The 25579-nt window shown below is 38.4% G+C and overlaps 1 protein-coding gene across 1 annotated transcript; it reads left to right on the top strand.

Moving 5' to 3' along the window:
• The first annotated feature begins 7930 nt into the window (after positions 1–7930).
• On the top strand, positions 7931–10648 carry CSN3 (casein kappa). The gene is made up of 3 exons (XM_043972362.1): positions 7931–7984; positions 9028–9057; positions 10196–10648. The coding sequence occupies exons 1-3, from the start codon at positions 7931–7933 to the stop codon at positions 10646–10648; spliced, it is 537 nt and encodes a 178-aa protein (XP_043828297.1).
• Positions 10649–25579: the final 14931 nt, after the last annotated feature.

Here is a 25579-nt window from a genome sequence, read left to right as displayed (position 1 = left end):
CAAGCCTGCTCTCTTCCTTTTATTTAATTCTGAACCCAACTTATCTTCAGAGACCATCGCAGATATAGATGAGTAGATAGGTAGATGAATAGATAGGTAGGTAGATAAATGGAGAATGGATTGTTGGATAGATGATGGATGGATAGATAGATAGGTAGATAGATGGATGGACATACATATAGACAGAGAGAGAGAGAGAGGGAGGGAGGGAGGGAGGTATAGACAGGTAGATGGATAGATGGGTTGATAGATTTACTGTGATACTTTGTCCAACCATCTCATAACTATTCCCCCCCAAAGCACCTCCTGACAATGAGGTGAGACTGTTCTGACCCTTTTCCACACACATCTTGCTCAGGCTATATTTTTCCCTTTTCTGCCTCATTCTCCACCCCACCCCCCCCGGCTTGCTCTTAATGTTCATTTTTACTTGATTCTGTTTATGTGAAAATACTGAGAGGAGTGCTACTTAGCATGATATGGTCCAAGCTTCACCTGCATAGGGATGCCTCTGGTCTAAGATACCCCTTGAAGTGAACCTGGTCATAAGAAAAATGAGCAAATGAGAACCTAATTTTATATCATTCACTACATGTGGGCCAAAGGATAAGATGAACCTTGCATTTAGTTCCCTTAGATAAGCAGAACAAGATTTTACGTGACTGAAAGGTCAGCCAAGCACACCTAACCGCTCTGTCTCTGGGGCAGCCCACACCAAGTGGGAGCCATTGTGAGATGCAGCCAGACACACTTTGAGATTCAGAAGTTAGTTACCGGGAAAGTGAAGGGCTGCAAACAGCTTTTGCCAACTGATTGTCTTCCTGATTTTCCAAGCTCTGACCCAATTTTTGGGAGAGGAATAATTCTGAGGAGCACTGAGACAAGCACAGAGCCAACATTACTTGGGAGTGTTTGGCAGCCACCCTACAATATATCTCTCAGGAAGGAGGAATAAAGGAAATAATCATTTATTAAGCATCTACTATAAGCCAACCACTGTGCTAAGCTCTTTACAAATATCTCATTTTATGTCTAATGAGATTGTACATATATAACCTAGATCAGACTGCTTTCTGTCTTGGGGAGGAAGAAGGGAGGGAGAAAAATTGGGAACTAAAAATATTATGAAAACAAATGTTGAAAATGATCTTTACATGTAACTGGAAAATAATAAAAGGTTTTTATGATTAAAAACAAAGAAAAACATATGTCATTTTGTCCTTACACCAAGGTGCAAGAGGTGCTATTATTATCCCAATTTTATTGGTGTAAGGGGCTAAAATTCTAGCTATACTATCTAAAATCTAATGAGTGGTCGCCAATAAATTATAAGTTTTAGCAAGAGTTAGACTTTTAAGCATTTATTAAGGAGAATAAGAATTTGGTGAAGAGAGAGAGAAAGAGGCCTAGATTTATCTATCTATCTCAGGAAACTACAGCTCTCCTGCTCCACTCTCCACGAGAGTCCTGGCAAAAGAGAGCAGAGAGCCAGCCTCGCCCCCTCTTCCTCCCACAAGCAAACGTCACTTCCTGACGCCAAAGAAAAGCCACATGTCTTGCCATCAGAAGCCTTCTCCTCATGGCGGAGCTTTGCTACAGTAAGTCTCCAGCAGGTGGCATCATTCCAATCATTACACAGGTGAAGAAACTGAGGCAGACAGAGGCAAAGTGACTTGTCCAGGGTCACTCAGCTAGATACTAAATGCCCAAAGCTGGGTTTGATTTTTCATTTCATAACCAGTGCTCTCTCCCCTGTGTCTTTGAAGTTACTATTATGTAACTAAATTATGCATGTTCAAAAATGGCCCAAATGGATGTGATTTCCTTAATGTGGGATTCTTCCCTAGCACTACAGAGATCAGCCCATTTAGGGCGGCTCATTCTATGTAATTTGTGTCTGTGTGTTCTCATAAATCTTCCACAGGAGAACCTATCTGAGATACTGCGGGGAGTCTCCCATCACCTTTGAACATTCCCTGGGTACCAATGTAGCCCTCAAGCCATTCATTTTGCCGGAGTCTTTTCTCATTATGTGACTGTCCCCCTCTCCCTTTATTTGTTTTTTTGGGGGGGTTTGTTTGTTTGTTTGTTTTTTAGTGAGGCAATTGGGGTTAAGTGACTTGCCCAGGGTCACATAGCTAGTAAGTGTTAAGTGTCTGAGGCCGGATTTGAACTCAGGTACTCCTGACTCTAGGGCCGGTGCTCTATCCACTGTGCTACCTAGCTGCCCCCTCTCCCTTTATTTGTAATCATATATTCCCTGGATGATGTGTTTGGCACCATGTCTTCCATGTGTGGTGATATACACACATATACATATACACATGTATATGTACATATACAGATATGCATACATATATCTATCTCTATCTCCATATACATATATACATACATGTCTCTTTATATCTATCTCTATATACATACATACACATATACACATACATCTATCTATCTATATCATGCCAACGTTTCTGAATGTGATTGAAATAGCAGGCAGGAGCTGGTGCCACAATGCCAAGAGCACTGAGCCTCCAGTCAGGATGATCTGAATTCAAATCCAGCCTCAGACACTTTCTAGCTGTGTGACCATAGGCATGTCACTGAATCTCTTTCTGCCTCAGTTCACTCACCTGTAACACGGGCTACTGTAAGGGTTAAATGAGGTCAGATTTGTAAAGAGTCCTGCAGACTTTAAAGTCCTCTATGTTGTTGTTATTTAGTTGTTTCAGTCATATCTGACCCCATTTGGGGCTTTCTCAGCAGAGATCCTAGAATGGTTTAGCCATTTCCTTTTCCTGCTCATTTTATAGATGAGGAAACTGAGGCAAACAAGGTGAAGTGACTTGCCTAGGGTCACATAGCTATTAAGTGTCTGGGGCCAGATTTGAATTTAGAAAGATAAATCCTCCTGACTCTAGGCCCAGCACTGTATCCACTGCAGCACCAATAAGCTGCCCCAAAGTCCTCTATAAATGCTAGCTACTCCCCAGAAGGACTAATTAAAACAGTTCTCATCCTTTGTGTAATCTATCAATCATACAAAATGAACTTATTTGGGACTCACTTTATACCCAAGTTGGGCTAGGTTCTATGCAAAAGACAAAAATCAATATGGTATCAACTTCCCAATAATACCACTGCAAATTTCCCCTAATGCTTTTTGGGTTGAAATGTTTCCTATTTGGATTCACCTTTGAAGAATAAGTCTTTTCACATATAACTTTTAAAAAATTGGACATTTTCCTTATCTGCAAATAAAACCCTGTTGAGACTGGAGCAAATGCCTTCTTGAAGGAACAATATTAACAAGGTGTACAGTTTTTTGCATGTAATGAAATAATAGTAAACAATTATTTCTTAATTTTAACTAATCACTTTTATATTAAATTTTATTTTATTTTACTTTTTTTGCGGGGCAGTGGGGGTTAAGTGACTTGCCCAGGGTCACATAGCTAGTAAGTGTCAAGTGTCTGAGGCCGGATTTGAACTCAGGTCCTCCTGAATCCAGGACCAGTGCTTTATCCACTGTGCCACCTAGCTGCCCCTTATTTTATTTTTAACTAGCATTTATTTTCTCTTCTCCATATCGGCCCTCCCTTGAGGAAAAAAAAACACCACCTTGTAACAAAATATTCATCTTGGAGCAAAATAAATTCCCAATAATTCCTCCTCACTTTCCTCTTTTACTCATACTTTCCCCTATGCCTCCTCTCCCCTACTCCTTTGCCTGTCAAATTCACAACTGTTCTTTGAAGCCTAATTTCAATGCCATCTGCTCCTAGAAGTAAGGCCTGCTATGACACCTTGATTGGGTTTTGACTTCCTTCAAATGTCAGCTAAAGTCCCACCTTCTGCAAGAAGCCTCTCCTGATCTTTCTTAATGCTGGTGCCTGGCTTCTGTGGATTATCTCCAATTTGTTCAGTATATATCTTATTTGTACATAGTTGTTTGCATATCATCTCCTCCATTATACTGTAAGCTCCTGGAGAGCAAGGATTGTCTTTTGCTTTTTTTTAGCCCCTAAACTTAACATAGTGCCTGTCATAATAGGCACTTAATACATTTTTGTTGGCTAATTGACTATATTTGTAAATGTTTGGTTATTTCAGTCACATCTGGCTCTCTGTAACTCCATTTGGGGTTTTCTTGGAAAAGATACTAAAGCAGTTTACCATTTTTTCTCCAGCTCATTTTACAGATGAGGAAACTGAAGCAAACAGGGATTAAGTGACTTGCCCAGGGTCATATTGCTGGTAAGTATCTGAGGCCAGATTTGAACTCAGGAAGATGAGTCTTCCCCACTCCAGGCCCAGTGCTCTATGTACTATGGAGCCACCTCGCTGCTTCTTGCCATCCATCCATCCATCCATCCATCCATCCATCCATCCATCCATCCATCCATCCATCCATCCATACATGCACACATGGGCATATGGCAATATCGATTATATATTACAAATACCATAATAGATTAAGTCTTTTAGAAAAAAAGATTAATGACATCTCGTCTATAAAATAAAGAGAATGACCCTGAAGATTAGTCTTTTGGGTCCACCTACAAATTCTATGATTCTATATAATTTTGGTGAAGTAGAAAGAACAATGACTTTGTAGCCAGAGGATTTGTGCTCAAACAGGAACTCCAAAACTGACCGCCTGCAGGATCTTGTATGAGTCATTTCATGGTCATTGGATGATCTCTAAGGTTTCTTCCAGCTAAAAGTCTATTAGACTTTTGATTATAAGATTAATAATGATCTCTTCCCCTCTTTTTGACCTTGGCTAAAATATTGCCTGGGATTTACCCAGAAATGACCTAATTTCCTTAAACCTTTCTTTTTTCCCTCTTCCCTATTGGGTAAAAAGTAAGAGGGAAGTAGGAGAATATGACTTAAGGCACAAAAACTCTCCTAATTAGTCTTCACTTATTTACACCGGGAGATCCAGGTAGCAGTCACTGAGAAGGCCGACAACAGACTGCCAAGTCAATCCAGAGACAAGACGTGACTGAAAAGACCTGAAAAGTAAGAACAATTTCTTGCCTTGGTCCCTTATTAGTAACCCTCAAACTTTAACATGCCTTCGATAAGCCAGACATACTTTGGGACACATTTTAATATAAATGTTCTGATTATCTAAATCTCCTATTCTAGCATTAGTTTAGGGTTTCCTTCCCTCTGTTACTTCTCCAGGGAGAAGCCAGGGGTAGTAATTATGAGAATCAACACTTAGGATATTCTCTAAACTGGGGCCCCAGACTAATGGGATGCTTTCGACAGGTCAGTGAATAAAAGAGCCCTCAAGGAGACCCTAAATGAGAGGCTAAAACAATCCCTTTCATTTGGCCATGTCCAATTTTTAAATATCTCTACAAGTCATTACTTAGCTACTTAACTGGATTCACTCTGAAATGTGTTTGCATCAAGCTGTATCTACAGGTTCTTACGACACCTCAAGAGGCTCTGTTGTGTGAATGATTCATTTTGATTTTCAAATGCATTATATTTTTCAAGTGTTGTAATTAGCTTCTGTTAGTTCAAGTTTCAGGTCTATTATATTTTAAGTGTCATCATTATCTTCCTAAGAAGATAGACTTTAGTGCACTTATCATTGACTTTGGTGACTGATAGAAAAGCATGAATTTATTTCTTGAAGACGAGAGGAACCAACAAGTTTTGTTGATTTTTTTCTGTATAATAATAATGACAATGATAACAATACTATTGATAGTATATAATATACAATGACAATGTTATTTCCTGTATAATGCTAATGATATCAACACTTGTATTTATTACAAAATACTGTTCTTGCTACAACTCCTAGAAATTTGGGGTGTAAGGATTATTATCGATGAGGTATTTGAAAGGTGAATCAATTTGACAACAATTGGTTTGTTGTTGCTGTTCATTGGTTTCAATTGTGTCTGATCCTTTGTGACCCCATTTGGGATTTTTCTTTGCAAAGATATTGGAGTGGTTTGCCATTTCCTTCTCCAGTGGATGGAGAATTGTCAGACAATCAGAGGTTATATGACTTGCCTAGGGTCACACAGCTAGAAAACGTCTGAGGCTGCATTTGAACTCAGGTCTTCCTGACTCTAGCCCAGAGCTCTATCTACTGAGTCACTGGCTGCCTCTTACCTAAGGACATAGAGCTCATAAATAGCAATAATGATTTCTATCCAGATTGTTCAGACTCTGAGTCCAGTGATCCTTTCTACTCTATACTATGCCCTATCTTACCTCTTTCATTTCTTTATATAGCATGAATAGAGAGACAACAGATAGGGAGCTGGCCCTGGGTTTGAATCCTGGTTTTGACACATTCTTGCTATACTACCCTCTGTAAGTCATTCTACCTCACAATGTCCAAGGCAACTCTCTAAGGCCATATTTCAGAGAAGGTCCCAACCTAGACCCTTAGAGGAGATTTCTTCTTCTGGGAGTTCTTCACATCAGTGAAATCACAGATCCAGTTTCTATCTTATGACAAAAAGAAAAGCACTCACAATTTTGTCACATATAGACTGTTCTTCAATCCATGTTTTTAAAAGGCAGCTCTCAATTTTGAGGTTAGGGAATACATTCACCTCCATGACTGAATGTTGCAGTCATTTTGTATCATTTGTTGCTGTATAAACAATAATTATCTGAAGAATTTTGGTGAAAATAAACTATATGTTCCCATCTTTTAATGTGTATGTGTGTGTATCTGAATCCATTTAAATGCTCCCCAAGTAAAATGTCTGGAGGTTTTAATAATTACATTCCATAAGTCATTGGGTAAGCACCCAAAGTAAGATTTTATTCCCATCAGAATCCAGTTTTCTAGTGTATCATCATGGCAAGGAAGTAGCCTGGGTCCTTGAAGTCTGTATCAGGGAACAAATACTTCAGCAGGTCTTAAAAGCCTTCTTATATGCACCTAGTCATAAAATGTGTAGCATAAAGGGTGGCCTCCTTACTAACAAAGAAGCTGACAAGAGGGTCAGTAACCAAGTGATTTTTTTTGGTTTTTTTGTGAGGCATTTGAGGTTAAATGACTTGCCCAAGGTCACACAGCTAGTAAGGGTTAAGTGTCTGAGGCCGGATTTGAACTCAGGTCCTCCTGACTCCAGGGCCGGTGCTCTATCCACTGTGCCACCTAGCTGCCCCATGATTTGTTTTTCATCCATATATAGCAACTCAAAAAACAACATTTACTAAGGTTTGGAGGGACTGCAAAATGCATAGGTAAAGAATTATGCCTATCATTGATACCACAAATCTTTTGAAATACTCAAGCATAAAGGTTGAATTTTTCAAATGTTACAATTATCTTATGGTCAGATAGAACAATATGGATTCAAATAAATAGACATCACTCAGTGAAACAAGGTGAAAAAACAAAGTGGACCTTCAGTTATACCAGTGAGTTACTTAAATATTTCAGCCAAAACACCTGCAGAGACCATAAATTAACTTCCCTTATCAAGCAGTTAGATATCAGTCACAGTCAGACACATCATGCTGTGACCCCAACATAGTAATGTCATTTTTTTTTTTTAGTAATGTCATTTTGATCCTCTTCAAGTATGAAAGACAACAATCGGGGCAGCTGGGTGGTACAGTGGTTAAAGCACCGGCCCTGGATTCAGGAGGACCTGAGTTCAAATCCAGCCTCAGACACTTGACACTTACTAGTTGTGTGACCCTGGGCAAGTCACTTAACCCTCATTGCCTTGCAAAAAAAAAATAAATAAATAAAGACAACAACCAACCAACCAACCAACCAACTGAATTGAGCAGTCAAATATAATGACCGTGGTTAGATGCAGGGGTTTTCAGAAATCTAGAGTCTAGAGTCTTTTGAGTCTCTTAGCCACTATTTAAAATATATGAATAGCAGATTCTGTATCTTTTTGTCTTAACAAGCATAATAACAACAATGAAGGTCCTATTCTTCACTGTGCATCTTCTGGCGCTAATGGTGTGTTTCTCGGTAAGTGTTTTGATTTATGATATAATTTCATGAGGAAAAATTCAAATCTGGATAGTTGTTTAAATATTTTTTTTACAAAATGAACTGGAGAAATCATCTCTATTGCTCATTGGCTGGAATCAGAGACCTCATAGAAGGAGAGAATTAGAAGGGACCTCAGGCATCTAGTGCAGCCTCATTTCACAGAGGAGAAAAGGGAGGCTTAGATAATGGAAAATTGCATCGAGGACAGTTGTAACCAGCAGATAAGGACAAAATTGGGCTGGGCTCAGGTTCCTTTTATAATTTTTATTTTTAAATTCTCTCCTTCCATCAGGAAATAAGTGGAGAAGATTCTCTCCAGATGACACCTTGTCCCCCTTGCCCCCTAAGCAGTCCAGGGACATGATTTTTTGATTTATTCCCCATCTCTACTAAATCCTTCAGAGATGGGAGATTTGTTTGAAGGGTCAAAGTTCTAAGACAAAGTTCTAGTTTGAACAGTAGTTCATTTGGCTTTAGACTACGGGGTGAATTGGTTTAGATCCCTGTAGATTCCCCCCGCCTCTTCTCTTCCATCTCCTCCCCCTACTCCCTTCCCTCCTTTCCTTCCCTTCCTTTCTCTTCTCATCCCTTCTCTTCATCTGTGTCTCTCTTTCTTCTGTTATCTCCCACCTCTGTCTCTGTCTCTCTTGTTTCTATATCTCCTGTCTGTATCTTTGTCTCTGTTATTCTTCTCCTATCTTCTCCTCTCCTCCTCCTCTTCTTCTTCCTCTCTCATCTATCTCTTCCTCTGTTTCTCTGTCATTCCCTCTCTCCCTCTCCTCTCCACTTCTCTATTCCCATTTTGGATTTCCTCTGTCTGAAGGCAAACCAGCCAGAAATCCAGTTCTAGAGTCATAGAAAATATCTCTCGGCAGTAAGTTATGAAGAAATAAAGCTTCTTAAAATTTATCATTACATCAAGTGAGCAGAAACTTTCTGTAGAAATTAACACATTTACCTTTTGTCTAACTGTCTCTCTGTTTGCATTTCTTATTGTTTCTTTCTTGGTATTACATCAGACTGCTGACTCGGACTGGGAAAAATGGTCTGTAAGTTCTTTTTACCTTTTTCCAGAATGTCAAATGACTAATGTGCATTTTGTGAAAGAAACCAAAAAAATACAAATGCTTACTCTTCAAAACATAAAAACATAAATCCCAGAATTAAGCAGATGAGCTTCCAAAAATAACCCCTGAGGAATAAAAATCAATTAGATTTACTCTCAAAGTCAAACTGAGAGGCCTTTCATCAATATTCATCCTCTTTCATCCTTAGTAATCAGTAATGAGTGTGAGCCACATGGGAAGCATAACACCAAGGCTATGAATCCCCTCCCTAGGGAACTCCTAGTGAGAAAGCTCCCTCTACAAGTGAAATTGGCACCTGCTCCACAACTTATCATCTTATGAAGTTGTCTAGAGCACTGAGAAGTTAAATGACAACTTCAGGGTCACATATTCAAGAGTTGTCAGAAAGGGGACTTGAACCCAGGTCTTGCCAACTCCAAAACCAACTCCCCACCTAATACACTAAGCTGATTCTAGAAAGAACCTTAATAACCCTAATAATTCTTTGAGAACTTGAAGTCTCTCATTTTTTGCATATACTTATGAGATTTAATTCATTTTTTTCTGTACAAAAGGAAAGAGCACTGAAAAAATTGTTTCATTCACAATTGGTTTCTTTGTTGTTGGGTGTTAAAACGTATGTAAATTAACACAGGATGTTCAAAACTCCACACTGCCATTCAAAAAGATAAAATGAAAAAAATCCAAGTCATAATGTCCCAGGTCTCTTCCAGTCCATTATTACATGCATCCGTCCCTGTTTGGCTTGTAAGAAATGTTATCTGGAAGTGATCCTAATGATTCAATGCCTACATGGCATATGGGTATGTAGGATAAATGAATGCATTGTTTTAGAATGTCAAGGTCTCCTACGGAGTTTCTCCAGGTACTATTTGAAACAACAAACATAATTACACAGAGCCTCTTTCTAGAGTGAGGAGGTAAAACCACAAAGGCACAATCATCTGAACATCAAGGATAATGCATTTAATCTATCTTTTCCCAAGGTGAAATATAACAACATGTGATTTCAAACATTGCCAAGTTAAGATGTTTCCAAAGTCCAATGTGTGGTATGAAAGTGACCTTCTAACTATTTTCTTTCTTTTCCTCTTTGCAGTATGAAAAGCAAAACGAAAGACAGTTTGAGCTGACACAACAGCCACTCCGACAGCTCCCTGTCCAATTCGGCTACACCTCATATACACATCAACCATATGTGCCAGTCCCTTATCCACCAAAGGCATATGTACATCATCATCCATATTTCTCTAGAGTAGTGTGGCAGAAACCATATGCCTCCTACATGCCACTGCTGCCCAAAATCTATCCTTGGGTTGTCGTTCCTAAAAATCTACACCCGGTACTCTCTTTGACTCCCCCCAAACCTGTCCACGTCCCAACAACAAGTCCTAGCGACAGCCCCACAACTCCCATAGAGACCACAACTGTTCCCATCACTAACACCATAGCCACTACAGTCACTCCAGATGCCTCCTCCAAGTTTGTAACCACAGAGTATAGCACAACTGCTACACTTCCAACTTCCTCAACCCCTGAATGGAAGGTGTAAGAAGGAAGGTTTCTATGAAGACAAGGTCAAAACAAGGGGGTAATTATAAATAATTTGGTAGATAGATGATGGATGGGTGGGTGAATGGATGGATGGAAGGATGGATGGGTGGGTGAGTGGGTGGGTGAGTGGATGGATGGATGGACAGATAGATAGACAGGCAGATAGATTATAGATACAGACAGACAATGTGTAGATGAATGATATTTATATCTAATAGAGACTGAGGTTGTTAGAGATAATATTGTCTGTGTGATGGGGGAAGAGAAAGGAATAAGTATCATCTAAATATTATGTGCCAGGCACTGTGCTAAGCATTTTACAAATATCATTTCATTTAGCCCATGAATAATAGAAATATAGATGACAGTGGTCATAATCTCACTCTTTAAACACTAGAATTCAATTGACCATTTTATCATCTCCAGCATATTTTCAACCTCCTTGGGATGAATGAACAATTGCTCTTTAGATTTAATGAGATGAAAAGTGATTGAAACCAATAACATGTCAGGATCTTAATGGTGTATTTTAATGCCACCTTGCTCTTCCTTTTCTATGCTGCAACAACATTATGTGGCCCTTATATGCCTTTAAGAGCCTTAATATGTGACTTTAGGTACATTTGTGTTTTTATATATCTATATATCTATATCTATATCTATCTATATCTATATATATATAAATTTTGAGCACTTGAGAACAGAGATTGTTTCTCACCTTTCTTTGTATCCCTAGTATTTAGCATCGTTCCAAACAATAGGTGCTTTAATAAATGCTTGTTGACTGACTTGCAGCAGGTCTTTCATTTTATTAATGTAATTATGTGATTTTATTAATTTTTTCTATATAAGAAACACAAAGATTTTCAATTTCATTGACAATCCTTTTCCATGTCCTTTGTTAAAGCACAAGTATGTAGTTATAGCAAGTTTATAACATCACACTTATATTTGCAGATGACACAAAGATGAGAGGAAAGACAGATAACAGAATATTTGGACAAAGCTAATAAGATTAAATTGAATAGGGATAATGTAATAAAGTCTTATACTTGGGGTCCAACCCCCCCAGCTTCCCAAGTACAAGAAAGGGGAGGCATGGTTACATGACAGTTTGTCTGAAAAGTTCTAAATGGTTTTTAGCAAGGTCCATATCGATCAGAACTATGATATGGGAGATGAAAGGCCAATATAATCTTCATCTGTATTGACTGTCTAGGGTTGGGGTGTGATAGTTCCACTCTTCTCTGTTCTGACCAGTCCCTACCTGGAAAATCATGTCAAATTATGGACCCTAGAGTTTTAAAAGGACATTGAAACACTGGAGGCATCCAAAGGAGGGAAACTAAGACTGTGAGACGATTTAAGATCCTGCCATATTGTTCCTGTTTGTCCTGACACATAAAGACCAGCTGAAGGAACTGGGGACATATAGCTTAGAAAATAGAAGACTTATGCAGGACATGATATTGTCTTCAGGCATTTGAAGGACTATCATATTGTGAGAGAAATTAGTATCATTCCACTTGGCCCTAGATCTCAGAACCAGGAGCAAGGGGTAAAAGGTACAGAGACAAATTGATCCCCATCCCCCAACCTCAAACTATATTTGTTACAAAGGAAGCAAATTTCCAATGGGGAAATGCTGATGGGTCATGCAATAGAAAATGATAGTGATACAATAAAAGAAAAGAATGTTAATGATTAAAAAAACCCACACATAGAAAAGAACAGAGGAAAATTCAAATGGAGACAAAGAGAAGTTTTGTTACTATTGGGTGAAGTTTAATATATACTTATTACCTGTATAGAACTGAGGTTAATAGTTTCATATACCATTTTCCTTTCTGTTTTCCCTTGCAGATTGAAATGTTCCTATTCATTAATGTTTGTTAAGCTCATAATAAAAAATCAATTTAAAAAATAAGGTCCTGTCTATTATAGAATACTTGATCCCTGAAACTTAAAAAGAAAGGAAAGAAGATACAAAATACCAAAGACTCATTCAATCCAAACAAACATTAGTTATGTACCAAAAATAGAGAATTTGGCTTTCCTGACTTTTCATCACTATGCTAGGCACTGGACACACAAAGACACCAACACAATGTCCCCTACCCGCAAGAAGCTTTTATTCTATTATTAATATTGGCTGCCAAGAGATGACTCTAGGGAGATCAACTACTCAGAAATTATGGAAGATTGGCACTCTTCATTGGTGGATCAAAGTATACACACTGATACAATCATCACAGTTTGGTTTTAAGTCCAATATAGCCTAGTTTCCTGTTAGAACCCAAAGGAAGATATGTATCAAGGGAGAAAGTATTTGTCTAAATTTTCAGTGTCAGAATGGAGCAGGCTACTTATGAAAGGTCATTGTTGATCTACGACTGATTCAAAGGCTTTATGAGTTTAAACCTTGTAAAAAGTTAAGACTTAAAATAAGTTTAATATTCTATGAATTAACCTTCTCTGAATGTCCAGTATGAAATCTTTTCCATGGGTTAAGTGGATATCAATAGGATGAAAAAAGCTAAAGATCAAATTAAAATAGGAAAGTAATGTCTCAACTGTCATGATTTTTCGTAGGTTCTGCTATAACTAATTGCTGAAATGAAGTTCTCCTGAGGCTGTAGGGAAGAATATGCCCCACCTTCATTGGACAGTTGGCGATTTTTTGTGCTTTCAAGCTTTCCATTTGTGTCACACTTCATTTCTTTGACTCAGAATTAAAATAACTTAATGCCACTTTATTTTCGTTGATTTTTTTCAACACCTAATTGGAATATATCTCCTTTCAGCTTCTCTTGGGGATGCAGTTTGACTAGGTGGTATAGTAGATGAAGCACTGGGTCTGAAGTCAGGAAGACTTACCTTCCTGAGATAAAATCTGGCCTCAGACACTTAATAACTATGTGACCCTGAGCAAGTCATTTAACCCTGTTTGCCTCAGCTTCCTCATCTGTAAAATGAGCTGGAGAAGGAAATGACAAACCACTCCAGTATCTATGCCAAGAAAACCCCAAATGGGATCATTTGAAAAACAAATAAACAACAACACAATACAGTGAAAGAGCACCAGCTTGGGAGTCAGGGGACCTGGGTTCAAATCTTGCTTCTGATGCTTACTACTTTTGTGTCTTTAAACGAGTCATTTAACTTTCACAGATTTCAGTTTCTTCAACCGTAAAATGAGAATTTAACAAGAGGCCCCTCCCAAGAGATTATGGACATAGACTGGCTGACTGCCAGCTGATTCAAACCACAGAAGTTACGAGAAACTTGGGGATTACTCAATGGCCATGATGTTCTTGGCCAAAGACAAGATTATACTTAGTTCCCAGCTGAGGCTCATGGCAGCCATGGGGTTATCTAGATTGGGGCATTAGTGCTTAGACCTCAGAGATACAAGGGATAACTAAGAAAATGCATCACTTCCATGAGCTCAGACAGCTTTGGGGGTCATCACTGTGATCCCCACCTAATTTCTTGGGGGAGGGTTGCTAGCCTAGTAAGTTAAGGAGAGGTCATAGACATGGTACAAGCATTTAGCAATGCCTTTCACAATATCTTTGTGGGCCAAGGGACAAGATATGGGTCAGATGCCAATGCATTAAGGTGGATTTGGTGCTGGTTGAGTTACTGGATCCAAAATCTGATGGTTAATGGATCTACGGCAACCAAGAGGGTGGGCTTTAGGGGTGTGCCCTCAGGGAAGTGTCCTTGGCATGATTTTGTTTCTGTCAATGACTTGGGTGAAGGTATGAATAGCATGCTTATCGATTTTATGTGTCACATGAGCCAGGGAAGGCTAGATAATCCACCGGAAGGCAGAATCAAGCTACAGCGAGATCCAAATAACCTAGAATGATAGAACACAACGTGTGGGTCAAGTCAACAAGTGGCTATTAAACACCCACTGTGTGCCAGGCATGCATGGATTGGTTGAACACTCTGAGGATGTCTGGCCTAGAGAGGAAGGGTTTAAATGATCGTGTTACACAAGAGGGGTTGGACTTGTTGTGTTTGACTTCAAGGAATAGAAGCAGGACCAAACCATGTGAGGGAGATTCTAGTATTACCTCTACTTTCCTGGCAAGGAAACTGAGGCTAAGAAAAGTGACTTACCTGGGATCAAACAGGTAGAAAGTTCATACCATCTGTCAATATTTACCATGAGCTTCTTGTGTATACTCCCTAAAGACCTGAACACCCCAGTCTGACCTTCTGCTGTGAACAGCTAGGTGGCACAGTGGATAGAACACTGGCCCTGGAATCAAGAGGACCTGAGTTCAAATCTCCCCTCAGACACTTACTAGCTGTGTGACCCTGGGCAAGTCACTTAACCCCAACTGCCTTAAACATCCGGGACCATCTTCAGTCATCCTGATATGTATCTTACTACTCTGGCTCTTGAGGAGAGAGTGAGGTTGGTGACCTTGCATAACCCTCTCTCACTTAAATCCAATTCAATGCAAATCATGACATCACCTTGATGTCATGGTCCTCTTCGAGAATGAAGGACAAACCACCACCACCAACAACAACAACCAACAACAACAACAAGGAATGTACTAGCCTGAAAATTCTTAAGAATGCCTTACATCGGGGCAGCTAGGTGGCGCAGTGGATAGAGCACCGGCCCTGGAGTCAGGAGTACCTGAGTTCAAATTCGGCCTCAGACACTTAACACTTATTAGCTGTGTGACCCTGGGCAAGTCACTTAACCCCAATTGCCTCACTAAAAAAAAAAAAAAAAGAATGCCTTACATCTCCAGACTATACTATTGTCTCTTCCTCTTTAAGCAAAGGAGAAAATTGCCAGCAAAAGACAGACTGGTATTTGAAGATTGCAGGAGAAATAAAATGAGCAATCATGACACACGAGCAGAGTCATAACTAGTCAGTATCAAATGGAGTGTTGTAACTAGGCACTGATATCTAGGGACAGACATTGATTCCTTACCATTCCTTCTGTTTCTAAATCTCGCTTTATGGTCTTTCACTAGCCCCTACTTGTGGAACAATCTCCTCTAGGTGCCACCCCCCCACCCAGGATTCCTTCCCATGATTCTCTTCTCTCTGACTGTGAACCTACAATAGGGACTGAGGTACAAATTTTCCTCTATCAATGCAATTGCAGCCACAGTCAGACTCTTTTTCACCTGAACCACCTGCCACCAACCTCCATTAAACTGTACCTTCCTTGACTCTGGCTCTTCCTCTGCTGGCCCCTCCTTATCCATACGTCTCCCCAAATGTTTGGCTTCAGGTGACATAATTCCGAATAACAGGCGTGCAAAGGAGGCACCCCACCAAATAAGATTTTTCCAAAAGCAAAGGTAGCTAGCAACAACATTATTAATAGGTCCGTGAAGAACAAACCTAAATATAAATCATTCACTTAAGCACAAATAAACAATGAACAAGACTGCAGAGGTAGCAGACTATCATTGCTTTATCAGTGAGCACAAAAACAAATGTAAATGGGGACAGCAGGCAGCTAAGTGGAGCAGTGGATAAAGCACTGGCCCTAGATTCAGGAAGACCTGTGTTCAAATCCAGCCTCACACACTTGACACTAGCTGTGTGACCCTGGGGAAGTCACTTAACTCTCATTGCCCCACCCCCCAAAAAAATTTAAAAGTAAATGGGGCAGCTAGGTTGGGCAGAGGATAGTGTGCTTAGCCTGGAAGTAGGAAGGCCTAAGACCTTTGCTTTTGCACTTTTTTTTCATTTTATGATCACTTGCTTATGCATTAAAAATATGCATAAACTCAAAGATGTGTGTGTGCCTTAGACATTCTGTCCCCCGTCTGATAGTCTCACTGCAATTACAGCTTTTTTTGGATTCACATGATTTATAGTAAAGTCTTTCCTTTTTATTCTATGTACATCTTTGTTTTTCGATGTGTTTCCTGTAAGCCATATTTTATAAGGAGTTATTTTCCCCTTATCTGTCTCTCTTTTCCATTTTATTGGATTATTTAAAACACTCCTTTTTAAAGTTTTGAAATTTAGGCTTATGTTTTCTTCCATTTGCCTCTAATATTAGTTGTTCTGTTTTGTTTTGTTTTTACAAACTGGGATTTTTCCCTCTTTCTTTATAAAGAAGATATTTTGTCTCTTCGATTGTTTTTCCAAGGTCTACTTTAAGGCAGCCCTTTTACCACCAGCTCTATTACCTTAATCCTCAAGCCTACCTTCCTCCTGTTTGTCACCTTTTCCCTTGCTGTAGATTTTTGCTTATGTTATTAATTTCTTTTTCTTTTTTAAAAAATCCAGTTATCTGGGGCAGCTATGTGGCTCAGTGGATAAAGCACTGACCCTGGATTCAGGAGGACCTGAGTTCAAATCTTCACTAAAACATGTGACACTTACTAGTGGTGTGACCCTGGACAAGTCACTTCACCCTCATTGCTCAGCCAAAAATGAAAACAAATAAAATCCAGTTATCTAATCCTTCTCTTTTTTTCTCTCAGTTAAGTAGTCAAGTAAGCCCCTCTCCATCTCCCCTTCAAGTTGTTTTATTTATTTTTTATTTCATCCTCTGCACTTTTTTCTAAAGAGGATTTCTTTCCCTTGTTTTCTTCTCTTCCCTTTCTATCTCAAACATATTTTGATTCATAGCCCTTATGCTTATTATTCTCTTTTCAATCTCTCTATTTTTCATGGAATTAAAGTTTCTAAGGTACCTAATTTGTGTTCCCTTTTCTAAAGTTTCTATGTTATTCCTTTATGGATCTTTTCCCAGGTCCATTTTTCCTATCATACCTCTTAGAAATATCAATTCTGTAAGACATAGAAAGCACAGAAGTATTATCTGGCAGTAGGAATTTTCCCATGTCCTTGAGTGTGCGGCTCATTACTGACTCTTTCCCTCCCTATGATGATTTTCCCCCTTTCATTTTCCATGGTACACTTTCTCTGGATCCATGTCCTCCCACCCCTCTGAGTGTCAGTTGCCCCAAAGCTCTCATTTCCCTTCTCCTGAGACAGAATACTATGCAAGGAGGCTCAATACTCTCAGAGGAAAGGGTCTCACTAAGCACCAAATCCCTTCTGATTATACCTGTTGTAAGGCCCCTGTCTCTGAGTGCAAAGCATCTCTCCTCCCCCATGGGAGTATTCATTAGTGGGACACCTTCCCACTGCTGAACTGAGATCTTCCTTTCATTCCCCTTTCAAACCCTCACTTTGTAGACCCTCTCCCTGAGAGACTAAAGGAGCTATTTTTCTCTTTATGTTAAACCACTGACTTGATTACTACAAATGTCATTTTTTTTTTACTAAACATCATCTTCTTTCACTGCTGATTAGTTTAGGTTTGCAAGATATGCTATATCAGGTTGCATCTTGAGCTTCTTTGCTCTTCAGAATACACCATTCCCGTCCCTCCTTCACTTTCTAGTATGTATAGAATAGTTTTGTGTTGACTTTCCTTCCCTTTATATTGGAAAGTCTTTGTCCTGTTTGTGGAGATTTGTTACTTGTCATTGCCACTGTTGAGTTTTACCACTATTGCTTCTCAGAGTTTGCAGCATGTCTTTTCTTTTCTAGAGGCAATTTGTAGAACCGTAAATTGGCAATGTATTTCCTGAGTTCAGGAGTTCTATCCAGTTTCCTGATCTTATTTCTTACATTATAGCGTTCAGCTTTTTTGGCTTGCCATGTTCCCAGAGATTTATAACCCTCAATATATCTCATTACAGCATAAAAATACTGTACACAGTAACAACAATGCTGTAACCATGATCAACTGTAAAAGACTTAGCTACTCTGATCGATACAACAATCCAAGACAATTCCAAAGTCTCGTGATGAAAAATGCCACCCGATTTCAAAGAGAGAATTGATAAACTCTTTGATTGATAAACTGATAAAGTATGAATTGAAGTATAATTTTTCACTTTCTTCATTTCTCTTGATTTTTTTGCAACATGGATAATATGAAAATGTTTTGCATGATTTCATATGTATAATTAATACCATCTTTTTTTGCCTCCTCAATGGGTACGGGAGAAGCTGGAAGGAGGGAGAGCATTTCATATTCACATTTTTTAAAAAAGAACTTTAAAAATAAATAATAATTTACTAAAAATATATTTCTGCATCTTTCTGAATTTTGATATCAAGATGTTTTTGCTTATATAGAAATTGTGTTTTCTTTAAATATTATTACTTTTTTATTTTCTTCCAGATTGTACTCTTGTTCAGTCATTTCAGTTGTGTCCAACTCTTTATGACCCCACTTGGGGTTTTCTTGGCAAAGATACTGCAGTGGTTTGCCATTTCCTTCTCCAGCTCATTTTACAGATGAAGATACTGAGGCAAATAGGGTTAAGTGACTTTCCCAGGGTCACACAGCTAGGAAAAGTATGAGGTCAGATTTGAACTGAGGAAGATGAGTCTTCTTGACTTTAGTCCCAGCACTCTATCCACTATGGTGCCACCTAGCTGCCCCAGATTGTCCTCTACTTCTATGTATTTCCATTCCCAATCAATTGCTCTCTCTTTTGTATCTTTGTTGAGATTTGGCGCTATGGATTCAAAGTGTTCTAATTCTGCCAATTATTTGTACTGTACACAACATGAATTCTGCTTTCATAATTCTTATTTCTTTCTTAAACCAGTTGGGAACAACCAGTTGTGGCTCCATGACCTGTTAGGATAATTGGGTAACCATCTCTTTTATTTTAAAATATTGTTTATTTTTATATTTATATTGTATAGATTTCAAGTATGCCCTGGTTGATATTTTGCAAGTGATTGCAATATCTCTAGCTCTGTGGAGGAACCTAACACTTGGTTCACCAACTAATGATGAGAATTTTGCTATAAGAAATACCAGTGTCCAGAAATAACTGAATAGATGGACCCTGAGTTCAGCAGTTTGGTGACATCTTTTTTGAACTTGGCTTTCTAGGATTTGTGAAACAAGGAAATCAGATGAGTAGTTCATTTTGAGCTTATTTTGTGGGAGAAAGGCATATGGGCAGGACCAACGAGTGTACCTGGTCTATACACATTTTACTCCCTAGTCTCACTTTTTCTGGGTGTTTCACAGGCTGGTACCAAATAATGGCAATTGGAATTTATAGGATACTTACTACTAGCTCTACCCTGTTCTCTGACCACTTTGTGGGGGGAGGGGGGGGTCAGATAGCAGGAGAGCACTTTGACTTCCTTGGCTACAGCAAATAGTAGCCAAGTGATTGTTTTGTTTTATTGTTACTTCACATTCAGGCTTTCCCCACTTGGCATTATCATACATATCCTTTGTCTGATTAGAAAAAAAATCACCAGACATCTACTAAATCCTTGCCTTATGTGATAAATGATGGAAGGAGATAAAGACTTGGGGAGAGACTTTGACCCTTTAAAGTTATGAGTTGCATTAGCACTGCTCCAGTAAGCTCATGTGTGGGCGGTAAACATTGATCTCATTTTGATTTTTTACACTGCAAGAGAGACATACCATGATCATAGTCATAGCAAATATAAATTTCCCATGAATTTAGAAAACCCATAAGCATAGAATCATAATTGATCTACCTACCCTTACAACTACCATAGAGATGCCATGAATGAGGCAAACATGAGCTCAGGCAAAACCAGCCTCTGTGTGGCACTTGAATTTCACAGGGCATTTATCACAGGTTGGGAACATTTATCCATTAAAGGGGAACAAATCTGGTTCATCATCAGGAAAACAATTAGCATAATTAATCAGTTTTAAAAGCCCACAAAAATCACATGATTATATCAACCAACACATAAAAGGAAACTGGAAAAAATGTTCTCCGAGATATTAAAAACACTAAAAGGAATAGGAATGCGGGGACCTTTCTTTAATGTGCTCCAAAGTAAAGCTCTAAAATCAAGAGGTAGGGTTATTTGCACTGAGGAAATCCTGAGGATTCCTGAATATCTTCAGTGATAGAGCAAATATGCTTCCTTTCTCCATCATTATCTGACATGATGTTAGGAATACTACTTACAGGGGCAGCTAGGTGACACAGTGGATAAAGCACCGGCCCTGGATTCAAAAGGACCTGAGTTCAAATCTGATTTCAGACACTTGACACTTACTACCTGTGTGACCCTGGGCAAGTCACTTAACTCTCATTGCCCCGCCAAAAAAACAAACAAAAAAACTACTTATAACTGTAAGAAAAGAGAAATAAATTAATTAATATATAAGTGATAGGCAAAAATATCCCTATTTACATGAGAGGTAATTAATTTCTTAGGAAATCCTAGAGAATCAATGAAAAAATGAATTAAGATGATTAAAATAGTTCTGCAAAATAGTATATAAAATAAGTCAACAAAATCAGCTTTTCTGCATATTACTAACAAAAGCCACAAAGTTTAAATATAAAGGGAAATTCCATTTAGAATAACTCTAGAATACATAAAATATCCAGAATTAAACTTTCTAAGACACATACAAGACTTCTATAATTACGACTAAACAGTATTTATAGAGATAAATTTGTAAATGTATTAGGAAATATTCAATATTCATTTCTTGGTGCCAGCATTATTTTTAAATTATTTTACTAGCAAAAGTAATATATCTATTTAGCATTATACCAATTAAATTTTGAGGAGACATTTTACAAAACCAAAGAAAATAAAAACAAAATTCATATAAACACAATCAAGAATTTCCTAAGAAATAAATAACTAAAATTACCAACTTATTATAAAATAAAATATTATAAATAAAATAATTAAGCATCTTAAAAATTGTGTTACCATTTTAAAAAGAGAAAATTATGTTAGTGCAAATATGGAATGTTGGTGTTACAGGCTTTGTGCTCACTCTTTCAACTCCTACTACTACCAGTCCCCAAAGGGTGGCTACCTACTCCTCTCTGTAGGGTACCACTGGGAAGATAGGGAAATTCCTTTTTAAACTTTTTTTCCATTAACAAAAATTTGTTTTCTCTTACTCTCTCCTCCTAATCCACTGTGAAAAAGAAAAGAAAACCTTGCAGCAAAAATATGTAGTCAAGCAAAACAAATTCCTGTATTAACAATGTCCCAATCTTTACACTGATTCTATTACATCTCTGTCAAGAGATGCTTTGTTAAATGGTCCTAAGAAATCATAGTGGGTCAGGAGGCAGCTAGGTGGCACAGTGGATAAAGCACCAGCCCTGGATTCAGGAGGACCTGAGTTCAAATCTGGCCTCAGACACTTGGCACTTACTAGCTGTGTGACCCTGGGCAAGTCACTTAACCCTCATTGCCCCACCCCACCCCCCACCCCCCAAAATCATAGTGGCTCATTGCATGTCTTTCAAAGTTGTCTGTCTTTGAATTGTTGCCATTATTGTATAAATTATTCTCCTGGTTCTGCTCAATTTACTATGCACCAGGACATACTAGTCTTCCCAATTTTCTTTTAAAATATCTCTTTTGTCATTTCTTACAAAACAGATAGGTGGTGCAGTGGATAGAATGCCAGGCCTGGAGTTAAGAAGACCTGAGTTCAAATTTAACTTCAGATACTTACTAGCTGTGTGACCCTGAGCAAGTCACTCCATCCTCAGTTTCCTCATCTGTAAAATGAGCTTAGAAAGCAAATGGCAACCCCCCCTACCACTATCTTTGCCAAGAAAAGCTCAAATGGGATAACAAAGAATCAAATGTGACTGAAATTCCTGAACAACAAAAACAACAGCACAATAGTCTTTCATGACATTCATATACAATAGTTTCCAAATTGATGGACACCATATTAGTTTCCAGTTCTTTGCCACAACAACAAGCTACAATAAACATTTTTGTACCTGAGTCATCTCCCTCTTTCTTGGTTCTTTTGGGGAATATAGGTCAAATAACAGTATCATTAGGGCAAAAGGGTATGTAGAGTTTAGTAACTTTTGGGCAGTAATATTCCAAACTGCTCCCTAGAACGGCTGGAACATTGGCTTCACAACTCTACCGACAGTTCATTGAGATGCCTATTTTTGGTAGCCCCTCCAAAATTTGTCCTTTTTCTTTTTTGTCATTATTGCCAATCTGATTAGATGTGAATTCAAAGCTCAGAATTGCTTTAGTTTGTACTTCACTGATTATTAGTGTTTTGAAGCATTTTTTCACATGGTTGTTGGTAGCTTGGTTTTCTTTTGAAAACTGCCTTTTTGTATATCCTTTCTAATCATTTATCAATTTGGGAATGGCTCTTAGTCTCGTAAATCTGAATCAGTTCCTTATTTAGAAATGAGATTGTTTTGAGAAAAACACACAGCAGCGATTTTTCTTCCTATTCATTTGTTTCCCTTTTAATTTTGGCAGACTTGGTTTTGTTTGTACAAAGACTATTTAATTTTATATAATCAAAATAGTCCATATACACACATACAAATGCTATATGTGTTCCTATATGAATGCAGAAAATCTAATTAGCTATGTGACCTTGGACAAGTCATTTCATATGTAAAATGAAGGAGATAAACTACATGATCTCTATGGTACCTTCAAATTCCATGTTATTCTATCTCCCCTCCACTCCATAGTTTATATCAATTGCTAAGTAGGCTAGAAAATGTGAAGTCCTTTATAGGGCTTTAGGAGGTTGAGTAAGTTTTTTGAAGGCCTTACATAAGTTGAATGAAATTATAAAGGCATATTTGAAACTCCCAAATGCTGCTGAAGTCTTTAAAAATGGAAAAGAGAAGACATTCTTATAACAAATGGTCATACTTTGTCACACTACAGTCAAAACCAAAACTGTCAGAATGTTATTCCATCTTCTTTTCTAGGACTCATCTAGGCTGTGTGATCCTAAGCAAAGCATTATTAGAGAGAGTTTCCTCATCTGGAAATTTTTATACCGGTGAAACCACAGGTCCAGGGCTCATGCCTATCTGTGTATGCATCTATATAAACAAACAAGCAGATAAAGGAACAAACAACCAAATAAATAAATAGATGAAGAGATAAATGAGTGAATAAATGGATGAATGAATAAATAACAAATAGTTAAATGTGTATATAGACATATACACATATAAAGATATATCTGTGTCTAGATAGATATAGCTATATATCTACATACAAATCAACCTAGATATGGATATGTGTAGCTATAGCTATAGGGCTAGAATATATATATAACATACATTACATACACAAATACTTGTATATAATGCACATACATATTTGTTGTTCAGTCATTTCTGACTTCATGACTCTATCTGGGGGGTTTTCTTGGCACAGACAATGGAGTGGTTTGTCATTTTCTTTAGCTCATTTTACAGATAAGAAAACTGAGGCAAACAGGTTTGCCCAGGGCCACACAGCTATCTTAGTGTCTCGGGTCAGATTTTAACTCAGGTCTTCTTGATTACAGGCCCAGCACTCTATCTACGGTGCCACTTAGCTGCTTACATATACACATATCTGAATAGAAACAGAGACATTCTAAACTCTCTGACCTTCAGTTACCTCATTTGTAAAATGTGAGTTGGACTAGATGATTCCTAAGGGTCTTTTCGCCACTAAATTTTGGCTCCTACGATCCGCTTTAAGAGGGTCACATCATCATATCTGTCATTCTTTTGTTGTAGCTAGTCTTCAGTCAATGACCACAAGGGTCTTTTTCTCTTAAAACCTGTATTAAGGGAGGTGTGATGAGCTAAAAAAATAAATATTTTAAAGGTATTTATCAAGTTTATTTTAATTCATACATTTCATAGAAAAACAGTAGAAGGCACATCCATGATGTATGAAAATTTAGGTCTGTACAAATTCTTCCATTTACAGGCCAAGGGACATGGGAACATCACTGGTAGCAGCTGCAACTCTCAGTCTGGGGGGCTTTGGAGACACACAGCCCTGGGCACACCTGGCACATTCCAATGGGCAGCAGGAGCAGCAGTTTTTCTTGGAGGAGGTGCACTGGCACGATCTGCATTTGCAGGAGCCTGCACAGGTGCAAGAGCCACCATTGTCGCAGTTACATTTGGGGTCCATGGCTGACAGGCAAATATCAGACACACAGTTGTCACAGGAGAAGGATGTTGTCAAAAAATAAATATTTTTAAAGTGACATGTGTATGGTGCAAAAATGCCAGGTCCAATAATAACACATTACCAAAAAATCTACATAAAGGCTATAAAGTCATTTTCCTTCCTTCCTTCTTCCCTTCCTTTCTTCCTTCTTTCCTTCCTTCTTCCCTTCCTTCCTTCTTCCTTTCCTTCATTCCTTCCTTCCTTTCTTCCTTCTTTCCTTCTTCCCTTCCTTTCTTCCTTCTTCCCTTCCTTCCTTCTTCCTTTCCTTCATTCCTTTCTTTCTTCCTTCCCTCCCTCCCTCTCCCTTCCTTTATTTCTTTAATTTCTTTTTTAGAATTATTCAGGAATTAATGACTCTAAGTCAGAATTTTCAAGGCAATGAAGAGAAAAATCTAAAAAAGTAGAAGCCTCACCCCCAAAGGTCTCCCTCAAAGGCTAAGAATTCAAAAGAATCTTGGACGGTCTTGGCATTTTGCGGCAAATGGGGAACTAGAAAAGGAAACGGTGCTGATTTTCTCACTCCTCAAGTCAGCATTACAGTTTGTGTGTGTGTGTCACATTTTTGGCTTTCAAGGGAGTATAGCAATTCTCACGAAAAGACAATATTACGGATTGTTCTGTGACTGGCACTGCATTTATTTTGATACCAATTATCACACCAAAGTCCTATATGTTAAGAACGGACTGCAGTAGCCTTAACTGGAACCAAACCATGCAGAAGAGAACATTGTCTAGAACACTGAGCATAATAAAAGAGAATCCTTTCTCATTTTCTCAATCACGTAACTGAAATAATGGGAATGCCTAGAAAGGACGACACGAACAAAAACCTAGAGATTCCTGCTTTCTCATTTTTCTCTTATCCTTATAGAATGTTTATTGGCTTCTCCAACTA

This window comes from Dromiciops gliroides, chromosome 6 (assembly GCF_019393635.1).
Source record: "Dromiciops gliroides isolate mDroGli1 chromosome 6, mDroGli1.pri, whole genome shotgun sequence".
NCBI classification, from domain to species: Eukaryota; Metazoa; Chordata; class Mammalia; order Microbiotheria; family Microbiotheriidae; genus Dromiciops; species Dromiciops gliroides.
Note: the sequence above shows the minus strand (reverse complement) of the source record. Positions and strands in the feature narration are given on the sequence as shown.